Below are 27,346 nucleotides of genomic sequence, written 5' to 3'. Positions count from 1 at the left end.
TGGAATAATTCAGTAATTCAGTAGTATCAGTAGTCATTGTCTTGGCAGCATATAAAGAGTAATTGAGAAGTTTGGAATGGAAAGTATGCCATGTTGTGAATTTGTATTGAAAAGGGGACCTTTCTGAAGTGCATTCATGCAGCTTCTTGCCCTGACGTTAAAATTACAGTAATTAAGTAGTTACTTAAAAGATTTTGCTTTGTGCTGCTTTTATGCAGATTAAACAATGACATGAAGCTACCTACTATGTAGCTTTCATTTTTTTCAACTTTAAACTGTTAAAGAAGCTTTTCGGAAAGGATGGCTATAAGTGTAATAAACAATTTAAGGAATTAAATAGGTCTGAGAAGAGTTTTCCCACAACATTTGGGACATAATAATAAAAGATTGTGCTCTGTCTCAAGCTTTTGTAACCTATTTTCATTTTAAAATAAAATAAAATTAATACTATTCTTTTAAAATGGGGCATTGTCGTTGTTGCTTTATACTTTGAAATAAGTACTATGGAATGATGTTCAGCTTAGAATGAAGTTTTTCTTGACTTGTTGTTGTAAGTGACATCCAAAATTACAGTTGGTAGCCCAGTTAAAATAATGTCACACTTTTAACATTTGGTTGGCACCTTTATAATTTAATCAATTGCAAAGTGCTCCCAGCTCCGACCTCCTTAATTTCTTCATCTCCAGAGTCTCTTGAAGGGAGCGCGGGCTTGGCAGTGGAGGGAGAGAGGTGCCAAGGGTATGCATGCCGTACCAACTCCCTTTTTGGGAGAAGTGGAGGCAGCTGGACTGTCATCGGGCATGGGGCTTGATGGAGCCACAGAGACGTAACTCAGTTTAATGGCCATGCATGGGAGAAACCACATACAATCTGATGGGGATAATTCTAATGGCTGTATGCAACTAGCTATGGACAGGACATAGTTTCCTGAATCAGCACAGGTTTCATTGTAAAACTTATCTAACTGTTACCAGACATCTTTCAGAAGTTAATCCAAGTTTATCCACCAAGAAGGTGGTTGGAACCAGAATTGCTGTTTATTTCACAACTGAGAAATCAGAGACTTGGGGTCACAGGACATCTGGTGGTCAGTAGCTTCTTAGAGGTTAGTAGATCTGTCTGTGAAAAGGCAGGCTGGCATGTCCTGTCTTCTGCAGATGGAAATATGTGAGGTTGGTCAGGGTATTGCTGCATCCCCACAATAATAATGTGCTGATCCACATAATAAATGCATGTGCATCTGCACCTTAAAAAAAAAAAAAAAAAAGTCCTACTATATTTAAGGAATTTTTTTCTGTTACTATTTTAAGATTTTTTTCTCAAGTGCAAGGCCAGCAATGCATTCCATTTGAAAGATAAAAATGGAATTTTCAAAATGTGTTTCTCCAGAAGCATGTGTGTCCTGTGGACAAGCCGGAGAAACATGCCTGTAGACAGAAAAGCCAGAATGTTATTTACTGAAGATACAGTTAACCATTACATGTATCATTCCTTATTTCATAGTTATTGTTAAAAAACAAATACACATACCCACAGAGTCTTCTGCCATCACAGATTAAAACAAACAAAAAAATAATCGGTTATGTTCTTACAAAGAAAATCCCACTTTAGACATCACAAAACTTGTCCAGGCAAAGAGAGCACTCCTTACCATACTGGGTTATCTCCCAACCGAGCATCTCTGCATCCGCTGAAGTGACAAAGAACTGGATCATTTCTTCTGACTCAGTTTTATTTGGGCGTACCAGCCTCAGGGGCCTGATCCAGTGTAATGCCAAGAAATTTTTTGTGTGAATGGTGTTTGTGCCTGGGGAATTTGCCTGACCAGTGCTTCACACCGTGGTTGCCCTTATAGGCACCCGTGACTTGTGAAAGCATGAATGAGGTCGAGCCCATCTTGCGTCATTCTCTGTCCTTGTGCTTCTGTACTTTCCTCCTTGGTTATAGTGCTGGGTCTGGTCAGCTCCATTCACAGCAGTGCAATTACCAAAGCTATTTCAGATTTGCAATACTGCAGAGCTGTCATGCTTTTTCTCACTGAAGGTAGTTTGGGTTTTTTAAGTGGTACAGAGGTGTTTAGCTAATTGCACAGTTCTAAAAACATGGACAGTTAATCTTTTTTTTCCTGTAAGAAGCAATTACTCTTGAATTTTTATGCATTTCAGTAATGTTAAACAATTTCCCCAACTTTCACCGTCTTTTTTAACTTTTTAAACCCTCTCTATTTTAACATAACGTAGCCCATTCTTTCTGTTGTTATTTTCATTTGCATATTTTATTAAATTAATCTATGACTAACTTTTTATAATACCTAATGCTTTTAAAGATGCACTCTTAAAGAGTCAATTACAGAACTGTGTGCTAGCTTTGATGGGGAAAGTTGTAGAGTCTTCCTGCACTCTGTTTCCAAAAAAACAAGACCTCGGTGGCATGAAAGCCCGAGGCATGTTCTGTTGGGTCACCTGGCTCCAGAGGGATGGCCAGGGCTGCCAGGTCTACCTGTCTCCGCAGCTGGCCACCAGGTCTACCCTGCTCTGGCAGGACAGCCAAGGCTGCCAGGTCTACTCATCTCTGCAGCTGGCTGCCAGGCCTACCTGCGGTCCGGTCAGAGCAGGACTCCCAGGTCTACCATACTTCAGCGGGATCCCCAGGGATGCTGGGTCTACCCATCTCCACAGTCGGCCACCAGGTCTACCCCGCTCCAGCAGTTGCAGGCTTAGTTTTGTGGTCCAAGGTAGAACATGGGTTTCAGTGGCCACCCTGCCTCTTTTTGCAACCTACGCTGGCCATCCTGCCAGCTTTTGTGTGTTGCTGGAACAGGTCGAGGGATGTAAAAGCCCTTTGAATTCTTTTCCCAGGCTGATGTGCAAGTTCATAAATGCTGTTTCTCTTGTGGTGGCTGCTATAGTCATGCAAAAATAGATGCTGAGAACAAGCTCGTGTGTTTTAATAAGCAGACCCAAGCGTAGTTGTTTTGGGTGTGCTGTGCAAGTTTCCCATTTTCTCCCTATTACCATAGCTGCTTTATGCCAGTGTTTGTCTTGTGACTTTGTACCTAACTTGACTGTGAAAACGGCTAGTGAGTGAGTTTCCTGGGGGAGGGATTCATCGCCAATGACTTTACACAGAGGGCATGGTGCGAGAGGAGGGTGTTTGGGTTCCCACTGTAGCCTTCCCATTTATTTCTTAATTAACAGAATAAATACTATCACCTTGGGTTTTCTTGAACACTGTTGTGAGAAAAACATTAGGGTTTTTCAAAGGTGTTCCTCTGGAGAAGATGAGTTCCAGTTCTACCAGCAAAAGCCTTGCGTGTGCTGTAATGAGCAGCCTCTGCTGTGGGCCTAATCCCTGGCTGCGGCCAGCCTGGCCCCAGGAAGTCCTGCATGGGTTCCTTTGCCTTTGTGAAACTTGTTTGTGCAGCCCTGTGCATTATCTTGGATGTTTGGGTGTTACAGTGACAAAAATAACGTGAACAATCTTTGAGATGTTTTTCTACAGTTTCTGAAGATGCTATATTTTTTTTTCTAATTTGCTGTGAACTTAGTTATCTTCATGCCACTGTATTTTTTTGTGTTTTTTTTTTTGACTTCCTTAGTCAAAATACTATGGCCAGACATTATTGACAGAAGTTTACAAGCATCTGAATTTGATTGAATCGGATTACTTTGGGATCGAGTTCCAGAACATCCAGTCATATTGGGTATGTACAGTTCCCTGACAAATTCAGTGTAAAAAAAAGGTTGAGTGAATGCAGTTGCTTGAGTGGCAAAATTTTAAAGTCTGCTGGAGTCTCCTATAGGGTTATCTCTTTGATTCTTGTAAATCTGCTTCCTTGACCAGAACAAGGACACATAATAAAGCAGAGGGAAGGAGTCAGATTCTACTTCTTGTTAAATCTCAAAAAATGTTGAAAGCGGTTAAATAGTTCCTGATGTTCCCACTCTTAGGGACATAAACAAAATCCTCCTCCCCTCTGGAAGGGGAAACATTAACTCAAAGTGTAGCTGTGGAGCACTTATAAAGTGATACTACAACATGCAATTTTGGTAGTGGTCATACTTACCTTCAGTTAATTTCCCTGAAGAGTCATTATGAACCTCTTTCTAACAAATATAAACCTCAGCAGACATACAGACCTGCAAGCTTTTTAAATAATTGATCTAGATAAATACTGACACTCAATAAGCCCCCTAGTCGCTTACCCTGTATCTTACAAAGAGAACAATGTGGCTTTTAAACTAGAAAATGTTTCCAAAACTGTGTTGTCTTCATTGTTTTGTTTTGTTTTTCTATTACTTTCTCTAGTTTTAGGACTCGCACACAGAAATATGACTGAGAAGACAGAGAATGTTAATAGCACTAATACACTCTGTTTTTGAGCCATGGAAACACAGCAGAGTTTGTTTAGTTTCTGTTTCTTCTGCAAAGCGTCCAAAGTGTTTCTGCATCTAATAAGGTTCTGAAAATCCTCAGCTCTGTTTTAGACAGAGAAGTAACTAGTCTTGTTACGCTTTTTTGTTTGGAGGGGTAGGGAAAAGGAAAAAAAAAAAAAGTAGAGCATCCAGAGTAGTTTTTGTTAATTTTGTGGGTACTAGAACAACAGTAGACTTTCTTTAAAAATGTACTTGTCAAGAGAAGAATTTGTGGGAAATTAATGTCGAGTAAAAATCCATAAATAGGTAGGTAAGAGAGATGGACAAAATATGGAAGGGAAAAAAAGGTGGAACTTGTCGTCTTCTCCAGACCTTCTGTCATTCTGTAGCCTGGCTCCAGTGTACAGTTGTGTATGTTGGCATGATTTCTGTCTTCTTGGCAGCGGTGGTGTGCTTGTGCTGACCTGGCTCCTTTTCTGTCCAGATGAGCTTTAAGCACGGATCAGTGGGTTTTCTGTTGATGCATGATAAATGACAATTCAGAGAGATAAGTACCCTTTTTTTAAAGCAAAGGAATTTCTGCATTGCTGCAGTGAGGACGAAATACACACTCACCAATTACTGCTTTATTTTAATTTACTCTTGATGTTTTCATATTGTATTCAGTTATGAATGCCAGTTTGTAATTTTTTTTCTTTAATTTCAGATTTGGCTGGAACCCATGAAACCTGTTATTAAACAAGTACGGAGTAAGTACTTTTAAAAAAGGAAGTTTTCCTTAATTTGCATCTGCTTTATGTGGGTTGCTTTCACAATTACTACTTGATTTACTGGTTATGCTTCCCTGAAAATTGTACTTGGTAGGGGTGATAGTGGTTCCTGTTTGGGCATGCAAACCTGATAAAACCTGATATTAAAATATGTACTATGTGGTGGATGGAAAGGAAACTTACTGAAGGTGTGGTTCTTTCTCTGAGATACATATCTAGATAGATTGGGTCAGCTGGTGTTACTTATAAGTGAAACATGACATTTGCTGTCTGTGAGCTTTTGTAAGTTGTGTTGTCTTATGGTGGAAAGAAAAAGGAATATTCTGCCTTGTTGCACGGGAGGAGGTAGCATCTGCAGTTGTGAGACCCTGTCTGAGAGCTGATACACCTTTTGGAAGGGCTGCAGAAAGCTGCGCTCAGCTTGCTGACAGGCAGGGAATTTCAGTGGGGTGGGTGTTCCCATCTCATTCTCAAAAACTCTCTCAATGTGCCGAGGAGCAGCCTTGCTGAGAGCGGAGGTAGGGATCTCCCACTTGGTGGGTGGCTGCAGCTTTGATTGTGGAATTTGTTTCTGCTCTTTTGCCAGGACGATATTGCAATATCAATGCTGTCTTTGCTTTATGCTACTCTAAAAAGTAATGTGAGATGCAGTCTAAAGGCTAAAAATAATTGAAGAATACCTTATGCTAGTTCTGATGTTGAAAGATTAGATCAAACTTTTTTTTTTTCCCTTAAACAGCTTTAAGCTGTTTGCTTAATTTCTTTTTCTGATTGTAAAGACTTTGTGGAAGAACAAGACCCAGAAGGGTGTGGTGGATTCCTACTCCTTTCAAAATCTTAATTGAAAAATGTTGAAAATCAGTACTAGGAGGTAGTTTTTAGTTACTTTTCTGCCTCAAACTGACTGCCAGAAAATAAGAACTCACCAATTCTAATTACTTCGTAATGCAGACATTTCAGAAGTAAGGGACTAAGCAGCTGCAAAGTTCGTTATTCCCCTATTAACAAATGAGAGGATGAGGGAGCAGAGGAATGTCTGGCCTCAAACTGACTGCCAGAAAATAAGAACTCACCAATCTAATTACTCGGTAATGCAGACATTTCAGAAGTAAGGGGCTAAGCAAGCTGCAATAATGGAAGGAGTTTGACATCTGACAGTACAGCTGTGCCGGGATGGCCACATCTGCAGTGGCTTCAGCCTCCACGCTCCCCAGGCACGTGGGGCTGTCATTCCCCGGTGCCCCTCTGCCTGCCCACTCCCTGCTGCCTGCGGGCGGGCTCCCAAGGGAAAGTGAGATTCTGTAAGAATGAGATTCGGTAAGTTTGCTCATGCTGTTAAGAAGTGCCTGAACTTGGCATGGATGGATGATCTTTTCCTGTATTCTCACATCAACAAGTTTCATTGAGGTTCATTTTTGTTATTTTTTTTTTTGGTTGGATTTTTTGTTTGTTTGGGTTTTTTTAGAATTTAATGATTTTGGAGTGAACCTTGTAACTTTTAGTCCAGCAGTAGTCCAGTTTTAGTCCAGTTTAGTCCAGTGTAACTTTTAGTCCAATTATCATGGGCTTCAAGGTAATACAGCTCAAACCTGTTAGATTATGTTGATGGTGATTACTATGTAATTGTAGGCACACAGCTCTGAGTCTTTGACACTCTCTAAAAATAGAAGATCTAGATTATTACCATTTACGCTGAATTAGTCTTGGCTAAAGACCTATTCTGAGATAGATAGAATTTTGTGTTGCATGATAAGGATTTTATTTTTGATTATTTTCAAATGAACGCAGTCAGTTTTACTGCCGAAACTCTCCAGAAAGCAAGGAATTTAGATCCAAATTTTCGACTTCCTAACAGGCGCACAATATCAGGTTGGCATTTGGGTGCCTTCTCTGAGGCGTTGCCAGTTTTATATAGTGTTGTGTTCACCATACCCATATGGATAATTTTTCCTGACTTCATTTTTGTTGTTGTTGTTCTTGGTTTTGCTCAGATTTGGCTTCTTATAATAAATTCTGCATCTTGGCTTAGAGTGGCCCAGTGTTTCTTTTCCTAATTAGAATGAGACTTATTCATAGATGAAAGGTGAGATTAAAAAAACAAAAAGGGGAGGAGTTGTGCTACAGAAGCAAATACACAACATTGTGTTTTTAATTTTTAATATTTATTATCATTTAATGTAGCTTGGAACACTGCCAAAATTGCTTCTGCAGCAATACTTCCCACTTGGTTGATGTGAGTAATGTGCAGGTCTGTTCTTAACCTTGTGAAAGTCTTCCAAAGGCTCAGAGTATTTTTGGAAATTTAATGTAAAGTTTTATTTTCCTCCCTTGGTGTGTCTCAAGAACTACAAAATCCTCAGTATGGTTTTAGTTTCCGCCAAATGTGAGCTTTGTATATGGTTATAGGTTGTTATTTCCAGCCTCCTTTCATTTCTAGATATTACACTGTAATTAGAATGTGGATTTTAGTTTTTTGTTCACCAAAGCTTTTGGTAATTCTGGGATTGGAGGCTGGCAGCTGCTCTTCTGGCAGCTGTGATAGCCAGAGGGTTAGTTCTCCCAGCTACTTGGCAGAAAGCAAAATTCGTTATTCCCCTATTAACAAATGAGAGGATGAGGGAGCAGAGGAATGTTTGGCGTATGGGAATTGGGTATTCCAGACAGAAGAAATCAGCGTATTTTTGGGCTGATTGGGTTAAATTGCCCTCTGTCAAGCTTTAAGAGAACTTGGTGCTTAAAATAAATTAAAGCAGGCTGGCTTGGGCTTACCAACGTGCTCAAATAAATTTGAATATTTTTTTTTTTAATTTGGCTAAGCTTGCTTTGAAACAGAAGCAGCACACAGAGTCCCGGGGTGGCAGGGCTGGAAGGCATCTCTGGAGGTCACACATAAGCAGGGCTGTCTTAGAGGGTCAGTTGGGTCACGAGCTCTGTACCTGGAGGAGAAGAGTCTAGCGAGAAGAGGGGTTGCAGTTTTTCCCTTCCTAAGTCTTCCTCTGCCTTTTAGAGGGAGTCTTTCTTTCGGCAGTTTGTCCTGCCTTTCTTGGCTCTATGTGCTTGAGGCTCCTCGTGGGAAGGTACGTGCTGGGGACAGGTCTCGGTCTGTCACAGCTGAGTGGAGATGCTGGCAGTGGAGCATGGGGCTACTCCTTGTGTCCACGGGATGCCTGCAAATGCAAGGTGGTTGCTCAGTAGGCATCTGGAAGCAAAGGTTGGCTAGTGTTCTGCCTGCCTGCAAAATGGTCAGCCTTGACTGTTCTAAGAAAAGGAAAAGGGCTGAGTATTTCAAAGAGCTACAAAGATGCTGAGGGGCCTGGAGCATCTCTCTTAGGAGGAGAGGCTGAGGGACTTGGGTCTTTTTAGTCTGGAGAAGAGAAGACTGAGGGGGCATCTGATCAACGCCTATAAATACTTAAAGGGTGGGTGTCAGGAGGATGGGGCCAGTCTTTTTTCGGTGGTGCCCAGGGACAGGACAAGAGGAAATGGGCACCAACTTGAATATAACAAGTTCCACCTAAACATGAGGAGGAACTTCTTTCCTTTGAGGGTGGCAGAGCCCTAGAAGAGGCTGCCCAGAGAGGTGGTGGAGTCTCCTTCTCTGGAGACATTCCAAACCCGCCTGGACACGTTCCTGTGGGACCTGCCCTGGGTGGCCCTGCTCTGGCAGGGGGTTGGACTAGATGATCTCCAGAGGTTCCCTTCCAACCCCATATCATTCTGTGATTCTGTGAAAAACAACAGCAGAACAGTGGTCCCCAGTCATGGCATGGTGAGCAGTTGTGGTACCCTGTAATATTCCTCCGAAAATACTGATGAAACAGGGGATTGTGGGCATCAAGTCAGCCAGTTCAGCAGGCTGAGTCATGATGCTGAAACTAGTAAGTCGGTCCTGTCACAACTGGGTTTTCTTGTTGTAAAATGTTACACAGAGTATCGTGGACTATTCTAAATAGTTACTTAGGATTCTGTTTAGATTTAAACATTAAATTAGTTTTCTCCCTGTAGTTGAGATTTACAAGAATGGTGTTAAAAATGGGAAGAATTGGGTATTAGTGGGCATGCCTGCAAACACACTTAGCTCCGCGGGGAGACAGCTGGGTCTGGCTGGATTCAGCTCATCGACAGCTCTGATGGTGGGTGTTGGGAGAGCCTGTGAGATGATCTCCACCCTCCTCTCCCTCTGGGAACCTCTCACTGGGTCATCTACAATGCCTTCATATGAGATCGGGTAGTTGCTTTGGGGTATTATAGCTTTCATGTTGCGCAAAACTATTTTTACAGCATTCAGACTGCAGACTTGCCTTGGAAGTAGTATACATAGTTTTCAGAGGAGTGACCTGCCGTGTCTCTGTTGACAGTCCATGGACAATCTGTATGCCATAGGCCCGCTGTAGTTAGCTGGCAAGCAGCAAACCACCCCGACATCTGTTGGAAGGACAACACAGCAGAGCACAGGAAATCCAGGAAGTTCTTAGAATGTGTCGACGACAACTTTCTTCTGCAAATAATAGAGGAACCAACGAGGAAAGGAGCAGTGCTGGACCTTGTCCTCACCAACAAGGAGGGGCTGGTCGGGAATGTCAAGTTCAAGGGTAGCCTCGGCTGCAGTGACCATGAGATGATAGAATTCAAGATTCATAAGGCAGCAAGGAGGGTGCGCAGCAAGCTGGCTACCCTGGACTTCAAAAGAGCAGACTTTGATCTCCTGAGAGATCTGATTGGTAAGGTAGCGTGGGAAAAAGAACTGGAAGGGAGAGGGGCCCAAAAAAGCTGGGTGGTATTTAAGGATTGCCTCCTCCAAGCTCAGGAGAGGTGCATCCCAAAAAAGAAGAAATCGGGCAAAATAGCCAGTAGGCCGGCGTGGATGAACAAGGAACTGCTGGACAAACTCAGGACAAAAAAGGAGGCCTATAGAGGGTGGAAGCAGGGAAAGGTAGACTGGGAAGAATACAGAGAAGCTGTCCGAGTCACCAGAAACCTGATCAGGCAAGCGAAAGCCCAGGCAGAACTAAATCTAGCCAGGGATGTGAAAAATAACAAGAAGAACTTCTATAGATATATCAGGGATAAAAATAAGACGAGGGAAGCTGTGGGTCCCCTCCGGAAGGAAACGGGAGACCTGGTCACCCAGGATGTGGACAAGGCTGAGCTACTGAATGACTTCTTTGCCTCAGTCTTCACTGGCAAGGGCCCTAACCACACTGCCCAAGTCACGGAGGGCAAGAACAGGGGCTCTGGGAATGAAGAAGCACCCACAGTACAAGAAGACGAGGTTCGAGACCTCTTAAAGAACCTGAAGGTGCATAAGTCCATGGGACCTGATGAAATCCATCCACGGGTCCTGAGAGAACTGGCGGACGAAGTTGCTAAGCCCCTCTCCATCATATTTGAGAAATCGTGGCAGTCTGGTGAAGTTCCCACTGACTGGAAAAAAGGGAACATAACTCCAATATTCAAAAAAGGAAACAAAGAAGACCCGGGAAACTACAGGCCGGTCAGTCTCACCTCTGTGCCTGGCAAGATCATGGAGCAGATCCTCCTGAAATCCTTGCTAAGGCACATGGAGAATAAAGAAGTGATTGGAAACAGCCAACATGGCTTCACCAAGGGCAAATCGTGCCTGACAAATTTGGTGGCCTTTTACAATACTGCCACAGACTTGGTAGACAAGGGCAGAGTGACTGACGTCATTTACCTGGACTTATGCAAAGCATTTGACACTGTCCCGCACGACATCCTGGTCTCAAAATTGGAAACTCATGGATTCGATGGATGGACCACTCGGTGGATAGGGAACTGGCTGGATGGCCGCATCCAAAGGGTTACAATCAATGGCTCAATGTCCAGGTGGCGGCCAGTAACGAGTGGTGTTCCGCAGGGGTCGGTACTGGGACCAGTACTGTTTAACATCTTTGTCGGTGACATGGACAGTGGGATAGAGTGCACCCTCAGCAAGTTTGCTGATGACACCAAGCTCGGTGGCGCAGTTGACATGCTGGAGGGAAGGGATGCCATCCAGAGGGACCTAGACAGGCTGGAGAGGTGGGCTCGTGCAAATTGCATGAAGTTCAACCAAGCCAAGTGCAGGGTCCTGCACCTGGGACGTGGCAACCCCAGGCACAAATACAAGTTGGGTGGAGAATGGCTGGAGAGCAGCCCCGAGGAGAAGGACTTGGGAGTGCTTATGGATGAGAAGCTCAACATGAGCAGGCAGTGTGCACTGGCAGCCCAGAGAGCCAACCGTGTCCTGGGCTGCATCAGGAGAAGTGTGGCCAGCAGGTCTCGCGAGGTGATTCTGCCCCTCTACTCTGCGCTCGTGAGACCCCTCCTGGAGTACTGTGTCCAGCTTTGGAGTCCTCAACACAGAAAGGACATGGACCTGTTGGAACGGGTCCAGCGGAGGGCCACGAGGATGATCAGAGGGATGGAGCACCTCTCCTATGAAGACAGACTGAGAGAGCTGGGGTTGTTCAGCCTGGAGAAGAGAAGGCTCCGGGGAGACCTTATAACAGCCTATCAATACCTGAAGGGAGCCTACAGAAGAGCTGAAGAGGGACTCTTTGTCAGGAAGAGTGGTGACAGGACAAGGGGCAATGGTTTTAAATTGGAAGAGAAGAGATTTAGATTAGATATAAGGAAGAAATTCTTTACAGTGAGGGTGGTGAGGCACTGGAACAGGTTGCCCAGGGAAGTTGTGGATGCCCCATCCCTGGAAGTGTTCAAGGCCAGGCTGGATGGGGCTTTAAGCAACCTGCTCTAGTGAGAGGTGTCCCTGCCCATGGCAGGGGGGTTGGAACTAGATGATCTTTAAGGTCCTTTCCAACTCTAGCCATTCTATGATTCTATGATTCTATGATTCTAAGTTGTCTAGGCTTCACGTGCCTTGTATTTCTCTGCATGTTGGAAAACATAATATGCATGTGCTGATGAAGAACAAGAATTTTTTGTGACATGACTAACTTTTCTTATAGGACCAAAGACTACAATGCTTCGTCTAGCTGTAAAGTTCTTCCCTCCAGACCCGGGTCAATTGCAAGAGGAATATACTAGGTAAAGTATTTTTTGAAGGATTTGATTTGCATTACCTACTAAAATAAAGGAAAGGTGGGAGTAGGAGGACATTGCATCTGCTTCTAAACAAAATTTATATCTAAAATGAGCAAAAGAGCACTTTTGCTTCGTGTCACAGTTTTAGCAGACACGTGTTGGCAGATGAACGTTATCGGAAAAAATATTTTTCAAAACAAAAAACAGTGCAGGTTAGGGCTTTCCAAACATCATGGTGTCAAAAGAGACAGGATATAGAGAAAATATTCATATTTATAAACAGTACCTATATAAAATAATCAGCACATACTTTAATAAATTATTTATCATTTACACTTCTAAAGTCTACACTTTAAGTGTTCTACAACCAGCAAATGCGTTTTTCACTGGTGCTTGTGGGGTGCTTTTGCCTATTGCTAGCACCTGGGAATGTGATTTGAAGTCTGTGCCTCTAGCAAAGACATTACCCAGGATTTTAGTATTTAAAGAGCTCATTTAATGCTTTTCCCAGTTTTACTGCTTTTAAATGGAATTCCTTTTAGAGATCCGCAGAGGTTCATTATTATCCTTCAGGCTTTTTTTTGAGCAAACAGGTATGATAACTCCCATGGTACGATGGGATTGTCTCTTGTAATGATAAATACTATCTAAATATTTCATTTCCTTCCAATTTCCTTATGTTAATTGCTGTTTCTTCTAGGAATTTTATTAGGTATACAGCTTTTTGGAGCAGGAACTGTGTTTTTGCCTATTTATGGAGTATTTATTGTGGAATTCTGGTCTGTGCTTAGAGCATCTGGGTATTTCATAATGCTATTAATGATGTGTACACTTCATTGTGAGTGTAATGAAGAAACCAAGATAGTGCAGTCATATATGCAGAAAACAGAGCATATTTTATAGAAGTCTTTAATACATACTTACAGTAATTGGAAATTTGGAAAAAAAAACCCACGTTCAAAATGTGTACCTTTTATTATCTTTTTGCCTCAAGAACATGATACATAATGTTTTAAAAATAATTCTTCTTTAAAAAAAATAATTACTGTTCTCTTTCAGGGTATAATTCAGTAAAGAACATTGATCAGTCTATCAGTTCAGAGGTTTATAGTAATGACTTGTTGCCTCTCTACTGGAGTCCTTATTGCACCTTCTTTCAAGTAAAAGGGAAAGGACAAAAGACTCGCCAGCATCGCATGAATAAAAATATATTCAAGTTGGTTTAGGTTACTAAGTCGGTCCTTCTCAGCATACTTTGAAGGCTGTCAGGTTTTTCTTCTCTCCTTCTGTGTTTTGCAGGCAGCTTGTTACTTACACAAAACTGTTAAACAGAAATCTACTCCTCTCTAACATCTGAATGGAAAATACTTTAGTTAAATGAGGACAGCAGTATAAGAAAAGGAAATTTAATTTCTTACTGTGTTCTTAGGCTGCTAACATTACAGTCCTGGAAAATACAACCACTTAGTAAATTAACTGAGTGCTAGGAGAAATGCTCGTTATTTTCCCAAACAAGATACTGGAATCAGTGATGTTCTCCCATCCTTGTCCTAATAGATAAAATCACTTGAAGTGTTCAGTAAGTTTCTTTCCAACTAAAAATTACAGCTGCTGTTACTTGGCAAATCAAATTTGTTAAAAGTGTGGTTTTCCTTCTGCTTCCTTGTCCCTACGTGTTCATCTATGCTGATAAATTGCGGTGGATTAGTCACAGGTTGTTTGGTTTGATTTGACCGTCCTTGGTAGCAAGGCTTCCGTGTTCCCTTGGTTTTGGAGAGAGGAAGAATTAGGAGATGTTGGTTTACAAAATGCTGCTCAGTCCTTTTACTGTTCTTTCACAAGTCAAGGTGGTACTTGTAACTCTCTCTCAGGTACCTGTTTGCATTGCAAATCAAGAGAGACTTGGCAGAGGAGCGACTGACATGCAGTGACAATACGGCTGCTCTTCTGGTCTCTCACCTTCTGCAATGTGAGTATCTCAACTGTGGTGACACTGGGTGGTGTTGCAATTGCTAAAACCCAAGTTAAAGAGCATACAGAAGCTTTTGGTAACTAAAAGTGTTTTCTGTCTCACAATATTTTCTTCCGTACATGCAGTAAACTCGTTGATTTTGAACACTGGGATTATCAGGGCTAGCTGTGGTGAGGAGCAGCTGGTGCTTGTGCACAAGAGAGCTTTGGCTTCGTGGAGACTGTGTGAAACCAGCTCCCTTGTGTGGTCTCCGTTTTCCCTGGCTCTGCAAATGAGTCTCTACCACTGCTCATCTTCCAGACAGTTGCTCCCCTCTGCCTCCGTAATTCCTTGGCTTCCTTTCTCACTTTCCCTGGGGCTGGGGGAGATAAGCGTATAGAAACTGGGCTGAAATAAAGCTAGAAACGTGTCAGAACAAGTTGATGGCCGGGTTGTCAGCAGCCTTCTTCCTTGCTGGGAATGCAAATGGAAATGGGAAGCAATTGATTTCGAAGTTCTCCATGTTGCTGCTCGCTCAGTCTGTATGTGCCTCAGGACCTCAAAACACATCCTTTAAGATAAGCAAGTTGAAAAACTAAATCCGTTCGAGCAGCAGCCAAATGATGGAGTGTTCCCCAGTCTATAACCTGAGCAGAGAAATGGAAGGTTGTGCTTCCCTGCTGGCTCAAAACAAAAGCTATTAAATGATAAGTCTTCACACGTGCACTGCTGAATAGTTATTAGCAATATAATTCTGCACCGTCATATAATAATTATACAATTATAATAATACTAGTTACGGTGATTTTATTGGAAGAGCAAATCTCTCTCGTGTGCGTGTCATCAGCAAGTGACAGGGTTCAAATGTGCTGATGGTCTTCCAGTGGATGTTCTGCACTCCACAGTGTGGCACGGAGCTGGTGAGCACATCCCAGTGGCTGGCCTTGCCTGGCTGGCTCCCTCCCTACTAGGAAATTAGAAGTGCGAAAGAATATGATTATTTTTAACAGAAATTATTTTACAAAAGTGCCTGTCGAATTTTTTTTTCTTGCTGTTTTGTGTGCTGGCTTGATTTTAAACAGGATATTGCTGTGTTCTTTTTAAGAACAGCTGCCTTGGAGGAGATTATTAATTCACTTAGTGCACTCCTTTTTCTGACCCTAGTTGATAGCAGATGCTGTGGGGAAGCCCTCAGAAAGGGGACAAGCATATGGTGATACTTCCTTTGATGCATCCATCAGTAATCTTTGCACGTGGCTTGACTAAGTCAAAGACTGACTCTGCAACTCTTGATGAACTTTGCTGCCATGCATTTGTATAACTTTTGAATTTGATTATATTTTTATATTTTTTTTATATATTTGATTATATTTTTGGCATCCTTCCATGAAAATGAGCTTCATGTCTTAGTTTTTGGGAGGCTTATAGGATAACTTATATCCTTGTGTCTTTTTAAAACGTTGACATTTTAATTTAATATTGTAACTTCATGTTTTATTATCAGAAAAAGTAAATAACTTTTAAAAAAACTTATTTACCCAACTTGTGTATACGTCTGCCATGTGTTCTGCCTGTTTCATGCTTTTATTTTCCAAGCCAAAGACTTCTAGTCTTTTTATGTCTTATTAGATCGAACCTGTTCCACGCTTTTGATTCATGCTTTTTTCTACTGTAAATCTCTTCCTAAATCCACAGCATCATTTCTGAAAGGCATGAATATGTGAAGGGGGGAGCAAAGCACAAGATGTATGTGCTGTGGGGTTTATAGTCACATAACACAGCTTTCTCTTTTTGTTGCGTATTTATTTTTGGACAGTTCCTAAAATCTGATTTGCCCTCTTCCCGAGTAAGCTTGTCCATAACTGTTTCACATATATTTAGAGAAATTAAATTGAAATATGTTGGTTTGGTATGAGGTGTCTGTGAGGAAAAAACGTTTAGAAGACCTCATGGGTCTTTTATAAGTCTGACATCTTTGACTGTAAAGGCTACTAAAATTTCCAAACAATGTTAAAATACTGCTACAATCCTCTGGAAATCTGCTTGGGATAAACGTGTTTTGTAAAGTGAAGCTGGCTACAAAGCATAATGCACAAATTTGGAGCACATAAATTCCTTACCAAGTATTTTCTGTCGTTGTTCCTGTTCCATTGTTTCTTCTTAATCTAACATTGTTTTGTTTTCTGTAATAGCTGAAATAGGGGATTTCGATGAAACCGAGGATCGAGAACACCTTAAAACAAACCAGTATTTGCCAAACCAGGAAAGAATTGAAGGAAAGATTCTGGAGTTCCACAGGAAGCATGTGTAAGTGAGGATTAATGTATTACCCCTAATGTGTACTCCTGGGGAGCAGATGGACTTGCTTGGTGGAGGTCCAGCACGCTGTGCAATAGCATGATGTTAAGATCATGTAAGTTAAACACCATTTACATCTGACAAGAAAAGCTGGGTGTAGCAATAGTTACATAGTTAGGACACAGTTGTGGGGCAGTAGCTTCTCTCAAGTGATTTTTCAGTGTACCTTTAATAACATACCAAAGAAAGGTATCCTGAGCTTGGAATAATGGTTTTAGGCAAAATCCTTCTTCAAAATTTCCAGTCTACAAAGTTTAAGTTCAGCTTGCCCTCAGATGCATAGGTCTTGCTTTTGTCTAAATAATAGGAAAGCAATTGCATTGTGCTCATTCAGTACTCAGTAAGCATAAAGGAAATGGAGAAGGATGGAGGGAGTTGGGGAGAAATAACTTTCATCAGAATTTATGCAGTGCCTTACCTTACAGCTGGGGTACTTTTGAAGTAAGTAAAGTTTATTGGGGATAAAGAAACTATTTGCCACAAATATAGAATTAATTCCAACACAGTCGGGAACTGCAGAAACGAATGCTTTGTTATTTGAAATGCCCACTTATCCCATCATGGGCATTCAATGTACAGTGAGGTTGTGTGTTTTATGGTCTAATCTTGCTGGTCTTAAAATGTGAAGATCTACTCTGTGTGCAGTGTAAAATATTTTTATAAGTAAGAAGATTTGGAGCAGACAGTGGACATGGTGCTCGTGAGAGAAGTCAACCTACAGGGAGGCTCTGTTGTCACCAAAATATTACTTAGAAGATCAGGGATTGCATTGTACAATCTACTTTTGCCACAGCTTTGTTCTTTTAGACTTCTGAGCACACAATATTGCTGAAAATTTTCTAAACTATTACCTGCCACAACGGTCCTAACCATACTTGTGCAATTCTCAGAGTCGACAGGTTAAATCGAGAGAATGTGTTTGGTAAAATGGTGAGAGAGGTTTGATTTCACCTGATAGATCTTTCTTTTCTGTAATTTTTGAGACCTTGCGTATTAGGATTTAGCAATTTGAAGTGCTTTTATTGGTTGTGAATATCCACACCACAGTTAATTATGCATGGTTATGCATTATAATCCAAATACTATATTAGAAATTTAAATTTTCCTTTTGCTCTGTGTGGGTAAACTCAAGGATCACTGTTGACTGATTTTCTTTTAAGACAGAGGATTTTCAGGGCAGCATCTGTGTTTAAGGCTAAGACATCCTGTATTATTAGAAATCAATTCCTGAGAATTTCAATAATTAACTATTTGCTTTTTACGATCACTCATTTTCAGTTGTACTGAAATTATTGGTACTGGTGGATTTTCAGCTTTCAGCATTCTCGATGAAATCAGTTCTTGTTACTTTTTTCTGCTTTTGAACCTTTGAGGTGCATGTGGAAATGATGAAAGAACAAAGTAAATCTTGTTTTGAAGTAGTTCAAAGTAATTTTAAAGTAAATTAAAATGTATGCTAGGATTCTTCACTTTGGGAGAAGGTAGCTGAGGGAGGGAAACCATTAATTGCACAGAAATACTTCATAACTTTTCTCCTGTCAAAAGAAAAGTGCTGAAACAATTAGGCAGTAACTTCGAAGCAAATGTGAAAAGAAGAGAGGAACATCCTTTTCGTACAACTTGTGACGACATTGTGAAACTTCCTGCTGCGAGATGCCATGGAGTCTAAAGCTACAAGCGGCTTCATGAAAGGGTTTGATGGCATCATGCAGTATAGGCTGATGGCTTTCGAATTTGAGATGAAATGTGTGATTTTGCAGTTCTGGGATAAGTACAACCAGACCATGTGCAGAACAATCCTTTGTTAATCACATGCCTGGATCCGATGGAGTTGCTTCGGCTTGCAGGGAGTTTTCTTGGTTTACTTTTCTTGATGGAAAGGTCATGACTGTGTTCCGAGTGAGTCAGGGACTGGTAATTTTATTAATTGGGTTTGAGTTTTTTTCAAATAAGTTATTTCTAATCAGTTTTCACAGTAAGAACAGTTCAGTTCACAGTGGTTTTGCCTGTCACGAAGAAGTCAGAGGAAGGTTAATAGGAAAAGATTCCTTGCTTCAGAAGTGTACTTTTCGTTGGTTTAATGAGAATTGCATCTAATAGCCGTATTCAGTTCATCAGGTTCCTCTCTGGAGAGTTGGGCAGAGAGGAACCTGATGAACTTCAACAAGGGCAAGTGTAGGGTGCTGCACCTGGGGAGGAATAACCCCCAGCACCAGTACAGGTTGGTGGCTCTGTTGGCTCTCTCTCTGTTGGAGAGCAGCTCTGAGGAAAAAGACCTGGAAGTCCTGGTGAACAGTAGGATGACCATGAGCCAGCAGTGTGCCCTTGTGGCCAAAAGGTCAATGGCATCCTGGGGAGCATCAGGAAGAGTGTGACCAGCAGGTCGAGGGAGGTCATCCTCCACCCTCTACTCTGCCCTGGGGAAGCCCCACCTGGAGCACTGTGTCCAGTTCTGGGCTCCCCAATTCAAGAAGGACAGGAACTGCTGGAGAGGGTACAACAGAGGGCTGAAAAGATGATGAGGGGCCTGGAGCATCTCTCTTAGGAGGAGAGGCTGAGGGACTGGGTTCTTTTTAGTCTGGAGAAGAGAAGACTGAGGGGGGATCTGATCAATGCTTATAAATACTTCAAGGGAGGGTGTCAAGAGAATGGGGCCAGTCTTTTTTTCAGTGGTGCCCAGTGACAGGACAAGAGGTAGTGGGCACAAACTTGAATATAAGAAGTTCCATCTAAACATGAGGAGGAACTTCTTTCCTTTGAGGGTGGCAGAGCCCTGGAAGAGGCTGCCCAGAGAGGTGGTGGAGTCTCCTTCTCTGGAGACATTCAAAACTGACCTGGACACATTCCTGTGGGACCTGCTCTGGGTGGCCCTGCTCTGGCAGGGGGTTGGGTTAGATGATCTCCAGAGGTCCCTTCCAACCCCATATCATTCTGTGATTCTGTGATATTATTAAAATGATTGCAAAACTTATTTTAAAGCAATGTTTTAGAAGAGTATATTCAAACCATGTTAAGATTAAAAGCTGAGGCCTGTGGTTAGAACAGTTTACAATCGAACATGAGAAATACCTGAGTACTTTGAATGCATGTTATAAATCCCCTGCACCTTTGTAAAAATTTTTGTTAGAGAAGTGATTTTGGAAGCACTGCAGTCCTAAAAATAGCTGTGACATCCTTACACATCTCTTCTCTCTTCCCTTATCCAGGGAGTATTGGCCACCCTTTTCCATTTTTAGTAGGAGTTCTGAAGGTCCCATGTTTTCTCAGAGTTCAGGCACGTTTTTCCTCATTTCTATTCCATTAAGCAAGTGGGAGCATGAACCTTGAGTGTTCGTCTCCTTCCTGGTGATGCAGAGCGTGGTTAAATGGACAGAATACTTCTCTCTCTCATCGGCCTTGTGCATCATATTTTTAATTTTGCATTTTATTTTCATTTTTTTATTTCCTTCAGCTGATTATTCCTTCAGCTTTAGCAGACTGATATTTTCTTAGACCGATGATTGCTTTTGACAGAGACTTCTCGTCTAAACAGAGCCTTCTGGAAAAGAAACCCATTTCTGGCAGAATGGCTCATCTCCAGATCGCTACTGCATCATCTTCTTTCTGCCTCAGTTTTCCTTCTTTGCAGCCCTTGCTTTGCCCTAACACTCTGACTCAGAGGCCAGTTTGCAGGGGGCTTCTGTCGCCCATCAAACTGGGAACATCGATTTGGCTTTCCCAGGCTTGCGGGTCGTGCGTGAGCTGGGGGAGCAGGAGGAGGATGCATGTGCTTTTGCAGAGGCTGCTCAGGCTCTTTGGATGGTGCTATGGAGGTGCCCTTCACATTAGAAAGTTGTGGTTTGAGTAATTTTTTTTTTTCAATTGCTTCACCGTAGCTATTAGAACTGGTAGCAGTGAATAAAACAGAATCTGTGTATCCAATCAGTGCTGTATCAAAAGAAGAGAAAATATATTGAGAAGGTTGCATTCAGAAAGATGGGAATTGAAAGCTTATATTAAATATCCTTTACTTTCTCTTTCACTTGTACAAATACTTTCTTTTATTTTCACATATATAAAATACGGTTTTTATATTTAACTTTGCAAATATAATAACAGTAAACAGGATGAGTTATATTTTTAGTATAGCACATTACTTAGTTGTTTCAGCAAGAGCCTCAATTAACTTGCCTTATTTTATTTCTATAGTTTATAAAATTAAAAAAAATGTATTTTTAAGATGGTGTATTGGTGGCGGAGCAGTTAAATCCTGGCACCCTGGACACTTGCAATGTTTACTGCCTTCCTGCAAGTAGCGTGAGTGGAATACTTGCATCAGGATGAGTGTAGTCCAGAATTAACCATAACATAATTTGCTTGTGTTCAGATGGCTGTGGGGTTTTTTTGTGTGTACATACATCAATTGGATGAAGATTTCAAATCTATGAAGATTTCATAGATCTTTATTTACATTTACTGTTATCCCTCATGTCCTTTCACAACTTGTTAGCCTAGTTTGTCTATGATTTAAATTCTTTTTGAAAATAGGATGTTCATAAATTGTTTTTAAATTAGAAAAACTGTAACTTCAGTTTGCTACATAGCCTAAGCAATTTCTGCACATCCGGCGTTTTGATACTTCATCTTTAAATTATGCATTAATCACTGGTATAAATGCTCTGTAAATCACCTAACATTTAATAGCATTGATTTTGAATCGCTTGCCCCAATTGCCACGTGAATATTGTAACATACTGCCAATATTTGCCTAGATGGGCATATGTAAGGAATCTTTCCGCTAAAACCTATTGCACTGACAGCAGCTTTTGCTGGAAGATACTAGTAATAGATAGTCTGTTGTCCATTGACCTGGGGAAGACTAAGTAGATTTATCTGCTTAATGGATGAACAAAATTAGACCAGATTGTTTTCAGGCTGGTCTGTGCAGCTTAGTCTGCAGCAAACATCTGAGGGTAATTCCTCTGAAACCACAGCTTCTTGTTTGTAACCGTTTGTGGTGCAGCATGAGCTGCCCGCCGTCGCCCCCGGCTTTCCCCCTCAGGGCTCCTCCATCTTTGGGAGGTACAGGCAGGTTGTGCGCATGAGAACACTCTTAAAATTATTATTTTTTTTATTCTTTCTGAGATGCACTGTGCTTTGGATCATATCTAATGGAATTTAAAATAGCTGCTAGTGGTTCTGTGTCAGTTATACTGGACTGTTTATGAAGAATTTTTAGTACTGTATAGTTCCAATTTTACAGTTTTCATTTTATCCTAGTTTTTGTTTTCCCTCCCATCCAGCCCCCCTTCCCAGGCTCCAGAAATCTTAGCATTTTCAGCATCCTCTTTTAAAAGACAAATAAAATACAAAGCACCACTTTCATTCTCAACGTCTCTCTACTAAAAAGAATTATAGCAGGAATTAGTGTGGGTGGGAGTTACACACAGTGCTGTTAGAGTTTAACTCAGGAAGCTGTGCCCTAAATGAATATTTATGATCCACCTTTTTTGTCTTTCACTGAATTTCACTGAATTTTTTTAGAGTTGGAAGGGACCATAGAGATCATCTAGTCCAACTCCCCTGCCGAAGCAGGATTGCCCAGAGCATGTCAGAGCATGTTACTCAGGACTGCATCCAGGCGGGTCTTGAAGATCTCCAGAGAAGGGGACTCCACAACCTCCCTGGGCAGCCTGTTTCAGGGCTCTGGCACCCTCACCATAAAGAAGTTTCTTCTCATATTTGAGTGGAACCTCCTATGTTCCAGCTTGTGCCCGTTGCCCCTCATCCTGTCACTGGCAACCACTGAAAAGAGTCCGGCTCCCTCCTCCTTCAACCCACCCTTCAGATACTTATAAGCATTGATAAGGTCTCCCCTCAGCCTTCTCTTCTCCAGGCTAAAGAGTCCCAGCTCTCTCAGCCTTTCTTCATAAGGGAGATGCTCCAATCCTTGAATCATCCTCGTTGCCCTTCGCTGGACTCTTTCCAGTAGTTCCCTATCCCTCTTGAATTGGGGGGGTCTTGTATGTGTTTAATACATAGGAACCATGGTGCTTCAGCTACTTTGACACAGTTAAGGAATCTGTGGAAGAAATGCTAGTAACACTTAAAGCCAGTATAAAAACACTTCTTCCAGCATTACTCATTTCAGTAAGGGAAGAGCAATCTGCTTTACCAGTTTAAGGTCTTAGACACAACTAATACACGTGGTGGTAACACTGGTAGAAATGCAATTACAAGACACTTTATGTAGTTTGACATTTCTTTTTCCATTTGAAATCAGATTTTTGTTCTCTGTTTTTGTTCTTTACAATCCCTTTATACACGCACAGTCATATAATACTGATGTTTGGATAAGGTTGGAAGTATGGACTGAACTTGTGAAGTTGGTAACTTCCCTGAATCCCTGCTTTCTCCAGTTGGCAAAAACAATATTTGGATTTCCTGTTGTAGTGGTTTAGATTATTTTTTTTTCCTTTCAGGATGAATAAGGCAATAGAGAACTGTTGAAATCCTATCGTCAAATATATGTGCGTTCAGGCTTACTTTCTCAGTGCATTTTTGTGTATGTGTGTATTTTAGTCTAAGGAGCATTTTACTAAGAATCAAAGAAGCATTGTTCCTCCTAACAGCTTCCATTTTTCAAATGTTAGCATACTAAGTAAGTTTCATAATTGCACTCTGAATTTTAGGGACAGTTCCTACATGCAGTCAGTATGTTTTGTCATCATCCCTATTTCTGGTAAATTCAGATGTAATAATCATTCACTTCACTATTCTCAAATTATATTTAAAAGAAATCTATATGGAGCCAAAAGTTGTTTAGTCTAAAACATGGCTATAGGTCAGCAGAAGGAGGTATTTTGAAGGAGCATGCCTAGAAAGGCAAGTCAGGGTAGCAGAAGAATTTATTTGATACCAATGTTGTGGTTGACACTACATAGTACACAAAAATAGATCATGCTACAAATGGTTTATCATCCGTTTCAATGAAGTGAAACGAGTTAGCACAGGAGACGGGTCTCCTGCCTTAGCTAGTCCTCCCTGACCATATTTATGCCTAAAACTGGCCGGCAGTGTTGTCTTGCAGTATGTTTCTGGTTCAGAGACTGCCTTAGTCAGGCGACAGGCTTCTGTCTGTCATGAGGACTTTTTTACTTTGCAGTGTAATTGGGGCATGTTCAGTAGCAAGAACTCCTGCATTTTCACAGCGGGATTTGTTTGGTCTTGAAATATCCCAACCCCCCCATCAGGACCCCCGAACTGATGCAGACAAGGTTTGACCCGCAGGGGAAAAAGTCTCGTCAACACGAGTATCAGTACTTCACTAGGTCAATTCAAGGCTTGTGAAATACATATTTTGGTGTGGTCCACATTTGGAGGTCTTGGCCCTCGCGTGGCATGAGAGCTCTGCACTGCCTTCTGTGTGCTGGGCAAGAGGCATCTTGAGCACTGCACCTCTCCTGCTGGCTGGGCTCGCGCTCTCTGTGGACCAGCCCGGGCACATGGGCCGTGGCCACCCCTCCTGTTCCCAAGAATCAGCCAAAAAATGCACTGAAATCCTGTAATCCAGTAAAATCCCCCTCATGGAGAAAAATAGGAGGGGAAGGAAAAAAAAAAAAAGAACGATAGGAGATTGTCATGCAGGAAAACAGAATGTCAGTTGTTTGTCTTCAGCAAACTTGTGGAGAAATAAGTGAAGGCTGAATCTGTGGCTGGTGCATGCCAGAGTCTGTAATAGTCTCTGTCTTGCTTGGACAAAGGAGGTGTCCCTTGTGCGTACATCTTCCTCCTGTTTTCAAAGTCACTTCAACAGCAGATGATACTTCAAAAAACATTTTTAAAATCATTCTCTGGATTCCTTGGCAAGGAGGGAATTGGACAGCCAAAGACTGGGGCAATGCATTGGACCTGATAGCACCAGGGTAATAATTGTGATGTAGCTCCGAAACCCAACCTGGAATGGGTCATTCTCTTGCTATTTGCTTTGTTTCTACTGTGCTGGCAGTGCAGCTCTTCCATCTCTCGCTTTTTATCTGGTTAGTATCACTGTGTATACAAGCAAGCAGGAGAAGGAGCATTGTGGATTGAATTCTGATTTGTTCAACTTTACTGTTTCTAAACTGAAAAAGCTCTGAACTAGTTAACTTTTGTTTCAGTGCTTCTATGGGATGCATTTCAAGTTGGTCATCTGCTGTTGCATATTGCTCCTATTAGAGAAGTTTCAGTGTAATACTTAACTTGGAGTGAAATTGCCCAACTAAATGAGGTAGAAAATTCTCATTTAGTGCCGGAGTTAAGACTTAAATGCATTAGCTGTGTTGGCAATATTGTAGAATCAGATTGTTCTTAAAACTTTATTTATTTGTCTTCCTCTTTAAAAAGGGGTCAAACTCCTGCTGAATCGGACTTTCAAGTGCTTGAAATTGCTCGGAAACTGGAGATGTATGGCATCAGATTTCATCTTGCATCTGACCGGGAGGGCACCAGAATTAATCTCGCTGTTTCACACATGGGTGTGCTGGTGTTCCAGGTAAGGTGAGAGTATGTGTGTCCATCTTTCCATTAGCACCTTTTGGGAGTAAGTCTCTCATTTTAACTTCAGGCATTATCTGATGATTTTATTAACTTAGCACATTTTTATGGTCAAGGCAATGCCATTTAAGCCCCCAGAATATTGTTTGGTGCAGTTTTCCCTTGTTGGTGCAGACAGAAGAGCATCAAAACCCACGAAATCAAGAGTGATCCCAAAGTATAGAAGGGTTTTTGTTGTCTGCTTGAAAGTTCCATGTGTGTTCAGAGAAAATCATCAATTCATTTGGTAAAGCCCTGGAACAGGTCCATAATCCTGGAATTTTGGTACATTTGCCCTTGTTTTAATGTTACAGTCTATTTTTGCTGGAATAACATTGCTCTTAGCATATGGAAGTTCTGTTTCATTGAAGTGATTGGACCAATCAGAATTACTACTCTTGTCGTATTAAATAAGTGACTTGAAGATCAGAGTTCTGTTTGGGAATACAATCATATTTTCCTCCCCCCAAAACACAAAGGCAGCTGACCTATTGACATATTTCCATTTGGGCACTCATTTTCTGTTCATTTTGTGTCTTACCTGTTCTTTTGTTGCTGCGGGGCAGCTTCTCTTCAGAGATGCATGAGCCACTGCAGTCCTGAAGTTCCTCTTGCCTCAGCCCCTAAGGTTTCCATAATTTCAGCTCATTTGGGTCTTTCTCTTGAAGTACCATTTTTCGGCTCCATTTACTTACAGAGGGTGACAGGAGAATCGCTTCCCCTGAGGCTTTGGGAGTCAGTGGTACAGGGAGGGGGGAGGGCTGGTGTAGGGCAGGAGGGTGAAGGCAGAGCCTGGTTTTAGCCCGCTTTTAGCCAGATAAGCGGGGTTTGTGAGCAAGAGAGCTTGTGGCAGGATTCCTCATGTCTGTGGCAATTACTGCTCAGTATATTGTACTGCCAACTTAGAAAAATCGACTTAGAGGAGTGTGTCTAGAGTTCTGTGCAAAAGAAAAGGAAAGCATGTTAAATACAATGAAACTTTTCATTTTGCTTGTACTGTAAAGTATTGTGAATATCAATGGGGTTGAAACGTTTCTTTCCCATCTGGTTTTCTAGCTTTTCATTCCATTCTCTAGTGTCTGTGCAGAGACAGAGACACTGCACGCTTGTACCTGTCCCTGTACTGAAAGATAAAATTGTTTAAGGGAATATTGTCACCAGAAATAAAAATCCAACAGAATGGCCTGGGGGGAGGTGTGTGTGCACATGCACATGTCTGTATGCCTGCAACAGAATTTTGTTTGCTGCTCTTAGTTCTGAAACTTTTGCCAACTTTTAACTGTTAACCATTTTAATTCAGGGTAACACGAAAATCAATACCTTCAACTGGTCGAAGGTCCGTAAACTAAGCTTCAAGAGGAAAAGATTTCTTATTAAACTCCACCCAGAGGTCTGTGTAAGTTTTACTGTAATAGTAAACTGGTCAGTGTTGAAAAAAAACCACGTGTACTTAATTTTATTATGAAAAAATATAGAGCTTGTAATTTTATAAAACAACTTCAGTGGAGTAGGCCTGGCTTCATCATACCAGTAAAAATCTTTCCTTTGTCACCCCATGTCTGTTGTCTTTTTAGATTTTTAGGTTTTTAGATTTCGTGAATCAGCCTTAGCTTATCCGTGACATAGGCAAACACACATGTAAATGTAAGATAGAAAAAAAAAATAGACCCAAGTATTTGGTGCATACTATCTCAGTACTTTTACCCTGAAAAAGTTACATTTAATTTTTCCTTTGGATATAAATGGAGGTTAACACTCTTGTGAGCTTTTTGATCCATTATTGTCACAATGAATAAGGTAACTTAAACATTGAAATAGTAAATCTCTGCTGCTCAGGCAAAAGAGCGTTAGAGAGTGCTTTTGGTTGTAGCTCCCTAAAAGAACACTGTAGTACACTCCTGGTACAAACAGCAATTGCTTTATATGACTGCTCCAGGAACACGTTGAATATGTGCTGCTGAAATGAAAAATCTGATTGAGAGTCTCTTGATTCAAATCAGAATAACCTGATACACTTCAGGAAAGAAGAGATGGCTGAGATTATATTGTTGGAACTTAATTTTAAGGACTGTGTGATTACTTTTGCTACAGCCTTATCTTTTTTGTGTGTCTGTATAGCAGAGTATTATTTTTCATGCTTGGCTGATTTACAGTAAGTGTTTTTGATTGCAGATACCTCAAAGTTGTTGTTGCTTCCACACTGGATGACTAGATTACATTCAACATAGGGTTGTGTTAAAATGGGGGGAAAAAAGCGTTTGGACATCAAGGAAACCTGAAGCAGGACACGC

The 27,346-nt window shown here is 41.4% G+C and overlaps 1 protein-coding gene across 3 annotated transcripts in view; it reads left to right on the top strand.

The window, feature by feature from the left end:
• FARP2 (FERM, ARH/RhoGEF and pleckstrin domain protein 2) overlaps positions 1 to 27,346 on the top strand; it is a 79,962-nt gene that overhangs the window by 14,902 nt on the left and 37,714 nt on the right. For all 3 annotated transcript variants that reach the window (XM_074153048.1, XM_074153046.1, XM_074153047.1), the window contains exons 2-8: positions 3,599 to 3,703; positions 5,083 to 5,125; positions 12,118 to 12,196; positions 14,065 to 14,162; positions 16,337 to 16,451; positions 24,867 to 25,014; positions 26,356 to 26,451. In XM_074153048.1, the coding sequence (XP_074009149.1) occupies positions 3,599 to 3,703; positions 5,083 to 5,125; positions 12,118 to 12,196; positions 14,065 to 14,162; positions 16,337 to 16,451; positions 24,867 to 25,014; positions 26,356 to 26,451 (684 nt within the window). The remainder of the gene's footprint in view (positions 1 to 3,598; positions 3,704 to 5,082; positions 5,126 to 12,117; positions 12,197 to 14,064; positions 14,163 to 16,336; positions 16,452 to 24,866; positions 25,015 to 26,355; positions 26,452 to 27,346) is intronic.

The sequence above is a fragment of the Numenius arquata genome, chromosome 9 (genome assembly GCF_964106895.1).
Source record: "Numenius arquata chromosome 9, bNumArq3.hap1.1, whole genome shotgun sequence".
Taxonomy (NCBI): domain Eukaryota; kingdom Metazoa; phylum Chordata; class Aves; order Charadriiformes; family Scolopacidae; genus Numenius; species Numenius arquata.
Note: the sequence above shows the minus strand (reverse complement) of the source record. Positions and strands in the feature narration are given on the sequence as shown.